General features: G+C 43.5%; 1 protein-coding gene across 3 annotated transcripts in view; it reads right to left on the reverse strand.

Moving 5' to 3' along the window:
* The window catches only part of mlst8 (MTOR associated protein, LST8 homolog (S. cerevisiae)), a 44,946-nt gene that overhangs the window by 11,685 nt on the left and 20,058 nt on the right, over positions 1 to 13,203 (reverse strand). For all 3 annotated transcript variants that reach the window (XM_063058598.1, XM_063058600.1, XM_063058599.1), the window contains exons 3-7: positions 12,675 to 12,726; positions 12,030 to 12,192; positions 11,042 to 11,117; positions 8,733 to 8,885; positions 2,581 to 2,705 (exon numbers count right to left, since the gene is read on the reverse strand). In XM_063058598.1, coding sequence (XP_062914668.1) covers positions 2,581 to 2,705; positions 8,733 to 8,885; positions 11,042 to 11,117; positions 12,030 to 12,192; positions 12,675 to 12,726 — 569 coding nt within the window. The remainder of the gene's footprint in view (positions 1 to 2,580; positions 2,706 to 8,732; positions 8,886 to 11,041; positions 11,118 to 12,029; positions 12,193 to 12,674; positions 12,727 to 13,203) is intronic.

A 13,203-nucleotide genomic window follows, 5' to 3' on the forward strand; every position in this document is an offset into this window, starting at 1 on the left:
CCTCTCGGCCTCGTTCTCAGGTATTCTGGGAAATTTGGGGGTCTCCATCACTCTTGATACTTCCCCAGGCCATAACACTTTTGGCTTCGACTGGGTGAACCACACAGTCCCTCGTCTAAAGTCAGTACCCGGCCCAATGCAGCCATGCACTTCTTCAAAAGCAGCTCGAAACACCAAGTGCACAGACAATGTTCCCAGAAGGCTCTCCCCAGCCTTCTCCTTGCAGGATCCCATCAGCCTCCTTACCAGAGGACTGTTGGTCCCTACCAGGATTGAAACACTGCCCTTGTCAGTGGGGTCCGGACAATACAGCACTAGTGTAGCAAGGACCTCAGACACTCCCAAATCAACCTCTTAAAACTCTGGTTTCACTGACAAATGACCGTCGTATGGATAATCATCTGCACTAAGACCCCAGATCTCTAATGCACTGAATGGTGTCAATGGTAAATGCGTCAGATACTGGTTGTAAAATGAACGGTAGAACAACGTGACCTGCGACGCGGTGTTGAGTATGGCTTTAACATAAATACCTTCTATCAGAAATGATACACTGGAGCATAGAACCACTAAGCCTTCAGGAATAAGGTCCTTTGCTTTTGGGGGTTCCTTGGTATATTGCTGGGAATGGGTTCTCCCAGAGACACCAGGCTGTTCCCTCACTGGGTCGCCTCTAAGTTTTCCCAACGACTCTCTCTGCTTAGGTAGCCGGGAGCTTACTCCCTTTCTCGCATGACACTGGCTGCTAGCCAGCCCTCCGCATTGTCCGTCCCCTTAGGGGATCCACGCCCCCCCCCATCAGCTCCATCATTTGGGGGGATGTGGGTCACACCCACTGATAACAGCCAAGACATCTCAGTTCTCAACTCTGCCACCATCTTTTCTACCATCCCTGGGACAGGCTACCTATGGTCACTTCACCACAGGGGACCACTACCGAGGACTGTACCCTGCTGACTGAGGCCTCTTACGCCTCTGGCGCATTCTCCTCCTCTTGAACTTCTTCAATCAGTTCAACAAACAAGACAGGGGGACGCGTCTTATGACAGTCGGTGACCCCAAGCGATCAGGTCCTGGGATTGGGTGCCCTTTACTATCTGGTCCATTATTAACCGATCCACCTGAGACTTCTGAATTACGCGGTAAGTAATTTAGCTGCCTCTCTAGCCGAAAGATGAAGGCAGAAAGCTTCTCCCCCTTCTCCTGACACATGTTCTGAAACACTGCCATGAGCTCCATTGGGCTTCCTGTCAGGCCAAAGGCATTTTCCAGTGCTTACATGTAATCGCCCATAGTTGCTAGAGGATACCGCAACCTGACGGCTCTCACAATGTCAGCAGCCCGCCCACTCAAACTCTCAACCAATCTCTGTCGCTTTACATCATGAGAGCACTGCCACTCATCTAACAACTGAGAAGTCTGCTCTGCCCAAGTCTCATACTCCTCTTCTCCTTTAGGGGCGGGCTTTGTTCCTGAGAATAGGTGGAGTCTAGCATAGCTGGGACTTTGGCGAATAAATGGAAAAATGCCCAGGTTCAGAGAGGCAAGGGCGGAATCTAACTCAGCATTCTTACTCTTCCCTGGGAGACGGGGACTAATTAGACATTCTAAATCCGACCACTCCTTTCCCTCACTCCTCAGAACTGATAGAATCCTGCCTTTGAAATCTCCATCCCCAGCTGTGGGAAACTCGACTTGTGATTCAGCCTGCTCCGCCATCGCTGATCTGCATTAAAACGAGAGCTGAGCCCGCCATTTTATCAAACCTCTGTTCACAATTGCAACTTTAACAGTACTTAACAGGCAAATTAACAATTCATCTGGAGTACGAATATCTCCCCCACTAACGGTTCAATGTTTAGGGTAATCACACAGCATCCAATGAAATCAATCCCGAATGATACCCCCACAATTGTGACCCTCAGGTTCCACTAGCGGCTTACTCTGGGGAGACAGCCTCCGGCCCGGCCAAACTTGAGAAATCTTGTTTGGGTGGATGCTGCGTGAAGTGTTCCCGTTACAAATCAGTACCACAAAATAACAAACAGTACACAACATGCAATTAAACGATTGAGCTTTATAATTCTTAATTTGACTATAGGGTTAGTAAAGAAACAACAAAAGAAAAAGGGTCCATTCTCATGAAACAGTGTAATGCTCAATGTTGGCGCTCACGGTTTTCCCACCAGTTTCTTCTCCATTGATTTTCCCCCTGGTCACCGACTCCCGACCCCATTCCCATTCCAAGTCCATACAGTCCTGCAGACTATGACTTCCCCATTCTGGCATCTTCTCTCGCCATCTTCCGCTGAACAAAAGCCTGCGAGAACTTCTCTTGGCCCCACAAGAAAGAAAAAAACATGCCTCTCATTGGATGGCGCACATTCGAAAGCCCCCCCTTATCTCAAATCATAACCCAATCACTGCTGCTACAGGGAAACCTTTACATTCGCAGTGAAATATTAGAGAGGCCATTACATTAGCAGTGAAACCTTACAGAGCACACCCATGTCCCCCAAACAAAATTTTGAGTAACAAGTATGCTGGGGATTAGAATGCCACAAAAAGGAAAACACTTACGTGGAATCGGGGCTGAACTTACAGCGAAGAGCATAGCGCTTGTGAGCTGGAATTTTGGTCTTAGGAATGAGTTGAGTAACATCATCACCAATGCCCCCTGTCAGGTTCCACACGTAGCAATTACCCTAGCAGGAATGAATGAAGAAAGTAGATAGTGACCCAGAAATATCAGGGCAAAAATAAAAAGAAGTAAAGATGAAAGATTAGCTTTGTCACATATACATCAAAACACTGAAACATAGAGCGAAATGCATCGTATGCATCAATGACCAATACCGTCCGAGGATGTGCTGGGGGCAGCCCACAAGCATTGTCAGGCTTCTGGCACCAATATAGCTTCCCCACAAGTTACTAACCCATATGGAATGTGGGAAGAAAGCCACATAGTCACTGGGAGAATGTACAAAATGCTTCAGACAGCCCCAGGAATTAGCGCTGTCAAACGCTACTCTAACTGCTACACTACCATGGCACTCGAGAATATCCCTGAAATCTGAAAGAGAAAACAAAGTGCTAGAAACACACAGCAGGTCAGGCAGCACCAGTGGGAAGAGAAAGATTCCCCTCAACCTCACCTTCTCCCCTCCAGCCTCCACATTCCACAGATCACCAGCTTCAATAAAATTCTTCCACAAGACATGTGGAAGACACCTCCCATCTCCGTAATCCAAACGTGGGTTTTTCTTTGTGATTACCTAGTCTATTTTTCTGTTCCTAGCAACCTTCCCTTCCCATTATCTTATGAACCAGGGGACTTTGAGAGATGGCTCAGACGCTTTGAGACCAGGCTTCAGAAGAGCATCAAGTAAGCACACTGATATACTGCATGGAAGATAAAGCAGATGACAAGCAAAACAAAGAGCTGTTACAATCTCTAACTGCAGGATAAGCAGCAAGTCTCCATTCCACGTCAAAGAGCCCTGTCCAGCAAAAGAAGTGAAATGCCACCAATGCAATAGAGTTGGCCATTATAAAAGCCAGTGTCACTCAAAGACATTTCTTCAGGAGGTCAAAGAAGACCATGATTCATACAAAGAGAGAGCTTTTCTTGGGGCTCTAGATTCAAATAGACAAGGCTGGTGTACTACAGTTCAGTTGCAAAATGAGGCAGAGGCTTTCAAAATGGACACTGGGGCAGATATCACAGCCATCCCCAAATGCCTGTTCATAAAACTAATGAAGAAACCAGGCATTACATTAAATCCGACAAAGAGAGCGCTCATAGGATCAGGGAAACACAAGCTCAGCGTGAAAGGGATGTTTTCTACTTCCATCGTAAAAATAAGAAACAGTTAAAAGAGGATATCTATGTCCAGAATCTCTCCTCACCATTACTGGGACGACATACATCGAGAAGATGAACCTCATTGTAAGGTTGGATTCACTAAACAATGTTCAGTGGCAGAAGTACCCAGAATTGTTCACGGGCTAAGGGTGCTGAAAGAAGAGTGCCTTATCCAACTAGGGCCAGGAGCAATGCCCTACTGACCACAGTGAGGCGTATACCAGAGTGAACAGACCTACTAACTGGTGTGCTGGCATTGTTCCTGGTTCCCAAGCCAGATGACACAGTGACGATCTGTATGATCTAACAAAATTGAGTAATGCAGTGAGGTTGGAGAAGTTCATTCTACCCTCTGTTAAGCACACTTTGGGTATGCTGGGTAGAGCAAAGTTCTTCACCAAACCTGATCCATTTTGCTCCTGAGTCACAGAAGTTCACAACCTTGATCACACCATATGGAAGCCATCCTTCAAGAGACTCCCTTGTGGCATCTCATCAGCCCCTAAACTCTATCAGATGAGGATGAACCAAATTTTGGAGGGAGTAGTCTGCCACATGGATGATTTATTCATCTTGGGAGGCTCAGATGAGGAACATGACAAAAGAATGGAAGCTGCCTTGGTCAAACTGAAACAGGCTGGAATTACACTCAACAAAAATAAATGAGAACTTGCAAAGTTGGAGGTGAAGTTCTTGGCCACCAACTATACTCAGAGGGAATGCAACCAGATTCAGACAAACTGGCAGGAGTTCATGGACAACCTATGAATGGATCAGAGATTCGTAATTTCCTTGGCATGGTAAACCATCTGGAGTTCATTCCCAATTTGGCAGAGAAAACAAAGCCACTATGTAACCTCCTCTCTCAGAGAAAAAGTTCTATTCAAAAGGTTCAAAGGAACATCTAAACAAGCCTGATGCATTTTGGAAACCTGTGGACTGATGAAGTTAAAATAGAACTTTTTGGTCGCAACGAGCAAAGATATGTTTGGAGGAAAAAGGGTGCAGAATTTCATGAAAAGAATACTCTCCAACTGTTAAGCACGAGGGTGGATCGATCATGCTTTGGGCTTGTGTTGCAGCCAGTGGCACCGGGAACATTTACTGGTAGAGGGAAGAATGAATTTAATTAAATACCAGCAAATTCTGAAAGCAAACATCACACTGTCTGTAAAAAAGCAGAAGATAAAAAAAGGATGGCTTCTACAATAGGATAATGAACCTAAACACACCTCAAAATCCACAATGGACTACCTCAAGAGGTGCAAGCTGAAGGTTTTGCCATGGCTCTCACAGTCCCCCGACCTAAACATCATCGAGAATCTGTGGATAGACCTCAAAAGAGCAGTGCATGCAAGACGGCCCAAGAATCTCACAGAACTAGAAGCCTTTTGCAAGGAAGAATGGGTGAAAATCCCCCGAACAAGAATTTTAAGACTCTTAGCTGGCTACAAAAAGAGTTTACAAGCTGTGATACCTGCCAAAGGGGGTGTTACTAAGTAACCATATAACCATATAACATTTACAGCACGGAAACAGGCCATCTCGGCCCTTCTAGTCCGTGCCGAACTCTTACTCTCAGCTAGTCCCATCGACCTGCACTCAGCCCATAACCCTCCACTCCTTTCCTGTCCATATAGCTGTCCAATTTAACATTAAACGACAACATCGAACCTGCCTCAACCACTTCTGCTGGAAGCTCGTTCCACACAGCTACCACTCTCTTGAGTAAAGAAGTTCCCTCTCATGTTACCCCTAAAACTTTTGCCCTTTAACTCTCAACTCATGTCCTCTTGTTTGAATCTCCCCCACTCTCAATGGAAAAAGCCTATCCATGTCAACTCTATCTATGTCCCTCATAATTTTAAACACCTCTATCAAGTCACCCTGCGCGTGCACAGCCCTCCGGTGAAAATGATATTGTATCCGTTAAATAGGGGCCGTGGACAATTCTGTTTTGATGGAGACAGATGTGAAAGCACAGAGGAACATCTGGAGAAATTTCTGAAACGCAGGTTCGCTGCTGTTGTTACTGCACGATCGAGAATCTTCCGGAGGGAAGGCCTCAAAATCCCTGGCTTTGCCTGCTGTTGGCGACCAAGATTGAGGTCGAATTGTTCGGATAGAGATGGTGCTTGGTACTCGGTGTCGGAGAGCTGATCGGAGGCTCAAAGTTTTCGGACGACTCAGAGTCGGACTGTGGTCGGGCATAGCAGGGAGAGTTTTACTTCCTTCTCCCGTCTGCGTGAGATGTGGGACATTTGAGAGACTTTGAACTTTCTACTGTGCTCATGGACTTCTTCATCAAGTTATGGTATTGTTGCACTGTTGTAACTACATGTTATAATTATGTGGTTTTGTTAGTTTTTTCAGTCTTGGTCTGTCTTGTGTTTTGTGATATCACACTGGAGGAAATATTGTACCATTTCTTAATGCATGCATTACTAAATGACAATAAAAGAGGACTGCGTGTCTTCATAATCTAAACCTTTTACGTTCCAAAGAATAAAGACCCAACTTGTTCAACCTTTCTCTGTAACTTAGGTGATGAAACCCAGGTAATATTCTAGTAAATCTTCTCTGTACTCTTTCTATTTTGTTGACATCTTTCCTATAATTCGGTGACCAAAACTGTACACAATACTCCAAATTTGGCCTCACCAATGCCTTGTACAATTTCAACATTACATTCCAACTCCTATACTCAATGCTCTGATTTATAAAGGCCAGCATACCAAAAGCTTTCTTCACCACCCTATCCACATGAGATTCCACCTTCAGGGAACTATGCACCGTTATTCCTAGATCCCTCTGTTCTACTGCATTCTTCAATACCCTACCATTTACCATGTCCTATTTTGATTAGTCCTACCAAAATGTAGCAGCTCACATTTATCAGCATTAAATTCCATCTGCCATCTTTCAGCCCACTCTTCTAACTGGCCTAAATCTCTCTGCAAGCTTTGAAAACCTACTTCATTATCCACAACTCCACCTATCTTAGTATCATCTGCATACTTACTCATCCAATTTACCACCCCATCATCCAGATCATTAATGTATATGACAAACAACATTGGACGCAGTACAGATCCCTGAGGCACACCACTAGTCACCAGCCTCCAATCTGACAAACAGTTATCCACCACTACTCTCTGGCGTCTCCCATCCAGCCACTGCTGAATCCATTTTACTACTTCAATATTAATACCTAACGACTGAACCTTCCTAACTAACATTCTGTGTGGAACCTTGTCAAAGGCCTTACTGAAGTCCATATAGACAACATCCACTGCTTTACCCTCGTCAACTTTCCTAGTAACCTCTTCAAAAAATTCAATAACATTTGTCAAACACGACCTTCCACGCGCAAATCCATGTTAACTGTTCCTAATCAGACCCTGTCTATCCAGATAACTATATACATGACCTCTTCGAATACTTTCATCAATTTACCCACCACTGACGTCAAACTCACAGGCCGATAATTGCTAGGTTTACTTTTAGAACCCTTTTTAAACAATGGATCAACATGAGCAGTACTGCCATGGAGGGTGCCCAAACTTCTGCTTCGGGCCCTTTTCCTTTTTTGTTATTTTGAAACTGTAAAAGATGGAAATAAAAGTTTTCTTGCTTAAAATATTAAAGAAATGTGTCATCTTTAACTTTATGCCTTTTGAAAATCAGTTCAACTTTTACTCGTTTAGCTATTCACAGTAACAGAAATTTTGACCGGAGTGCCCAAACTTTTGCATGCCACTGTAATTTTCAATGCAGTTCTATAGAGAAGAAGAACTTAACCTAGATTTTCTTTTTTTTCCAAGAAGGTGATCTGTTGTGTAGTTTCACGAACGCAAGAAAATCTGCAAATACACAAATCCAAAGCAACACACACAAAATGCTGGAGGAACTCAGCAAGCCAGACAGCATCTATGGAAAAGAGTTAACAGTTGATGTTTCAGGCCGAGACCCTGTCCTAACGAAGGGCCTCAGCCCGGAATGTCGACTGTTTACTCTTTTTCATTGGTGCTGCCTGACCTGCTGAATTCCTCCAGCATTTTGTGTATGAGGTGGTAGTTAATGGGTTAATCCTTAGCCACCCAATTTGCCGCTCCCACATGGGAGTAGTTCATATATCGTACAAGCAGCATTATCAATAAAGTTCAGTTGAATAGCCTGCAGGGTGTGTTTCTCTGCATTCTTCCTCAATATCAAACACAATCCCCTCAACCCAGATGTTCCCTTTCCTACCTCTACAAATTGAAACTAATTTTCCTTGTCTTTCTTTGAAAGGACTGATGAAGTAGTCTTTAACCGACCATATTACCTGTTTCACCTTGCACAGATGTGCTGAGCAAAGGAGTGCTTCCAGCATTCTTTCAGAAACATCAAGCAGACCTCCCTTCCCCCTCCCTCAAATTCATTCAGGGATTCAGATTCAGATACAAAAATTTTTTTATTCAGAAAAAGAGGGGATGGGGATGGTCATCTTTATTGCCCATCTTTAATAGTCCCTGAAAACCTAAGATGAAACCTAAAATTCTTCTGGAACGACAGCTGTGAGGGAGGAAGTGTCCAGGAATTTGATTGTTCGGGCAAATATGTCCAAATCAGAGTGGTGTATAACCCAGGGGGAACTTGAGGATGGGAATACTAACTGGCACATAATGTTGGCTTGAGAGGTGCTGTATAGATGCTTGGCAAGTTGTTTAGCCTATCTTGATGATTCCAGCCCCACCTTACAAACAGCTCACTCTCCATCACCAGTGCCACCATCACACAAGTGCAGACCTCAAGGCGTTGTTCCCATCTAATTTTGAGCACATCATGAAGACGCGCGCTATGATTGAGGTTCCAAATAATTTACCGAACTGTTTACTGCTGCCATGTAGCTTGCATCCGGATCAATGTGAACAGCATTAACTGATACATCTGGCTCAGGGATCAGCTGCTCATTGTGGTCAGTTTTCAGGTCCCAGATGTGAATGGCTCCACTCTGATCACCAACAATTAGCTCTGCCTACAAAGACAGAACAAAACCCATGGATACAATCTGCACAGCTAGGAAGAGTCCAAAATGGAACTGAAACTTGTCAAGGAGAATGAACAGGTGTGCAGGTATGTGAACATCCTGGAGCTGCTGTTAATAATACACAATGGCCTGTTTAGGGATTTTGGGAATCAGTATCAAACATTGTCAGTACAAAGTTATAAGAGACTGCAGGAACTAAGGTCATTCTTAGAAAACAGAAGGTTGAGGGAGATTTAATGAAAGCCTTTGATGGACTAGATGTGGATTTACTATTCACTCTAGAAAGTGGATCAATAACAAGAGATTACAGATTGAACATTTAATTGAGGTTGAGTGGATTATGTAAAGCATTGTGGAGGTGCTCACTTCCAGACAAGTGAATTCCATCACAATCCTGCAGTGTGACTGGTATCATTTCAAAACAAAAGCTGTTTTGTGGGGATCACAGTCAAGGTCAGTATTCAGTTCAGCCCTGAATGCCCTTCCTGCAGGACTAGTGGTAAAGGTATGCCCCTCCCCTGCGTATCCCCCCCCCCGCCCCATGGTGCCCAATGGCTTAGGAGTTCCAGTGTCCAGATCCAGCAACATGAAGGAATCGAGTCATATGGCTTCAGAGTACAGTTAAATCCCTGGTCAACAATGAGCAATCACAAGGGAGCACTCAAAGTCTTTGAACATCAAGGAGAAAAGTGTTTAATTTGCTTTTTAGTGCTGGTCATTGTCTGGTACTTTATTTGTTCTTTATCCACACCAAAAAGATGTTTTACTTGAACAAACTGCTACATTCACAGTAATTGCAACTAGAACAGGACATTGAGCAGCCACTTGCAAACATCTCCACCTCTGACCTCATGCTGGAGGAGAAGCCATTTCTGAAGCAAATGAAGATGGTTGTGTCCATGACTATGCTCATGGCATTTTCCACAGTGAGATCTTTCTAAGATGTATGGCCTTCTACAATACCCATTTTCATTTGCCAAGGGATGGCTCCCACTACTGAACTATTCTCTTCAAATTCCAAGGTCTTTCATTTTCCCCGGACCACCTACTGTGAGAGAAATGCTGCCTTTATGCAAATGGGATCTGATTGAAACGTATAAGATCCTAAAGGGATTGGACAGGCTAGATGCAGGAAGATTGTTCCCGATGTTGGGGAGGTCTAGAACGAGGGGTCACAGTTTGAGGATAGAGGGGAAGCCTTTTAGGACCGAGGTTAGGAAAAACTTCTTCACACAGAGAGTGGTGAATCTGTGGAATTCTCTGCCACAGCAAACTGTTGAGGCCAGTTCATTAGCTATGTTTAAAAGGAAGTTAGATATGGCCCTTGTGGCTACAGGGGTCAGGGGGTATGGAGGGAAGGCTGGGTTCTGAGTTGGATGATCAGCCATGATCATAATAAATGGCGGTGCAGGCTCGAAGGGCCGAATGGCCTACTCCTGCACCTATTTTCTATGTTTCTATGTTTCTATCTCACCTCATTTCTGAAATTCAGCTCAAGGGTGTAATGAGGTCTGGGGTGTCAAATGAGATTAGGCTGGGTTGGGGGATGTTATTTCAGAACCAAAAAGCTACAGAAAAAAAACTTTGTAAAGAACAGCAGTGCCACACACTGGCAATTAATGTAAACTGAAGCATGGATCTCCAGCTGCAAATCCCTTTGCAGTGGAGAGAATGCAGAGGGGTGATTCAGCAGGATATTGCCTGGACTGGATGACTTTTGATACAGGAATACAGGAACAGATTGAATAGGCTGACCTTGTTTCTCTGCCCCAATTTTATATGTTTTATTATCATCTATATATCTATATTATATCTATCTATGAGGTTAGTGTTTTTTTTTACAAACTAAGGGATTGATAGCTAGAACACACTGCCAGAGAAGGTGGTGGAATCAGATGCAATTAGTATCTTTAAGAGACACTTAGATAGATATTTAAACAGTTAAGTCCAAGAAGGATGCTAATGTGGGCAAGTGGAATTAGTATAGATGGATTAAAGGGCTGGCATTGAGGGCTGAAGGGCCTGTTTGTGCTGTACTGCTCCTGGCTCTATACATCTCCATTGGAAGCAACAATTGACAAAGTCTGAGGGACGGTGGGGAAGCGCTGTCTGTTCTTTTGGTGCCATGCAATATTGCACCTTACCTGATTGGGATGCAAGCAGACACAGTTTATTGGAGCGTTGACCTGGAAGATTCTCTGGCACTGCAGGCTGCGTGATCTGTTGGAAGACAGAAGGATAATTTGAGGTTCCATATAGACTACATCAGCAGTTGTGCCTTGAGAGAGCCAGGATTCAGAAGTCTCCCCTCTTCTATCTTTGGCCTTCAATAGACTTGCTGTTTCTAGGTTGATGTAGCAGCTGAGGAGAAATGTCAGCGATCAGTGACACCAGCTTGCTGAACCTGCTGAAATTGAACCAGTTACTCATTTTGAAGGTCTATACATTAATTTAGCTACTGCCAATAGCAATGCAAAAGAAATCAGAAGTTTAGTGAATCCTACCCCTTCATTCAGTTTGAGTGTTGAATCAGCATTACAGCAATCAATTATTGTGTTGCTTTTGTATCACTTTATCAAACTCCTCATACCTGGCAGACAAGATGTCATGTTGGAGAAACATTTATCAACTCTTCCTTTCAACTAAGGCTACCCCATCCAACTATTACATGAGAGTGCATGCACTTACAGAGTCATAGAGAGATCCAGCACCAAACAGACACTTCAGTCCTCACTGACAATCAATGACCCATTAACAATACTGTAAACACTCTACATTCTATCGACTCTCTGCAGATTTAACCACTCATCTACACACTACGGGCAATTTACAGTTGGCAATTAAGGTAACAACCCCACACATCTTCGGGATTGGGGAAAGCAGAAACAGCCAGGGGAAATGCACATAGACAAAGTGAGACATATCTGTCAACAAAAATGTCTGGCAAAATATTACTTAGATCCACCCAACTACAAGATCTGATACCCTATCCAAAGGACATCACCTTGCTTCTGTAGCACACTCTCAGAACTTTCAACGTAGAGTTTCTACTAAAGCAGAACTTGAACTACCCTAATATAGGTGTAAGAGTGGCATCAGCCAAGTTAACTTCTTATGGGCCCTAATAAATACCTGAGGTCCCAGATTCGAGCCATGCAGTCCTCACCACCAGTATACATCCAACGTCCATCCTCGTGGAACCCAACTGAGGTGATGTTTTTGCTGACTCCATCATAGCTGACAACTGGGTTTGGGTTGTTGGAATTCAAGTCATACATTCGGATGTGCTGGTATCCTACAAGATGAAGCAAAGAAAATATCCAAATACTATCTGCACTATTTATCTTGCTTCTGCCATATGTTCCAAAATAGTAACAAAGTCAAAATTCTGTTCAAATCTGTTGGTACAGATGAGGCAAAGATGCACTGTGTCTTTCTTTGATTGCTTGCGAATACCACTAACTTTCACCTTTCACAAACAGAAAACTCAAGACTCTGAGGTAAGACTAAAGAATAAAAACCACTTTCCTCTCCCCTCCCCCTACTATAGGCCAAAGGATATGTGATGCAGCACTTTTAAAGTGGAAATAATGTTAAATTTTACAGAAACTACTTCCATCTCATGCATCCAGAAATAGTGTACTAAAACCACCTTTAGACTTTCAACAAGAGGAGAGCAATAAACAACATATTTTGGTGAGCTACGTTGTACAGGAGCTCCCTTTTGGTGGTTAAGGAAGCAGAGGCACACTGGTGGATGAAAGTACAAGTGCTCACCTGCCGCTGCAATCATACTGCGGTCCGGAGTGATTTCCAAAGCATTCACCTGCTAACACCTTTGCTAAGGAAATGAAAGGAATGAAGTAACTCACAGCAACTCAAACTCAACTCGGAATACATTCAGAGATGGAGGAAATAGAGCACCCCAGTACAGTACCACTAGAAAAGCAACAGAACACTCAGACCATCAAAAATGGACAAATGCAAAAACCTTTGTAAAACATAAAAAACATAACAGATAATTGGATGATGGTGGATGTTGCTTCTGTGATTGAAGCCTGTGACCAGCAATGTACCAGAAGGATACAAAGTACAAAGTAAATTTATTATCAAAGTACAAATGTCACCACATACAACCCTGAGATTCATTTTCTTGTGGCATACACAATAAATCCAAGAAATACAACAGAATCAATTAAAAATTGCACCCAACAGGATGTACAACCAACTAATGTACAAAAGACTACAAACTATGCAAATACAAAAGAAAAAATAAATTGGCAATAAATATAAAGAACATGAGATG

This window comes from Mobula hypostoma, chromosome 9 (assembly GCF_963921235.1).
Source record: "Mobula hypostoma chromosome 9, sMobHyp1.1, whole genome shotgun sequence".
Lineage (NCBI taxonomy): Eukaryota > Metazoa > Chordata > Chondrichthyes > Myliobatiformes > Myliobatidae > Mobula > Mobula hypostoma.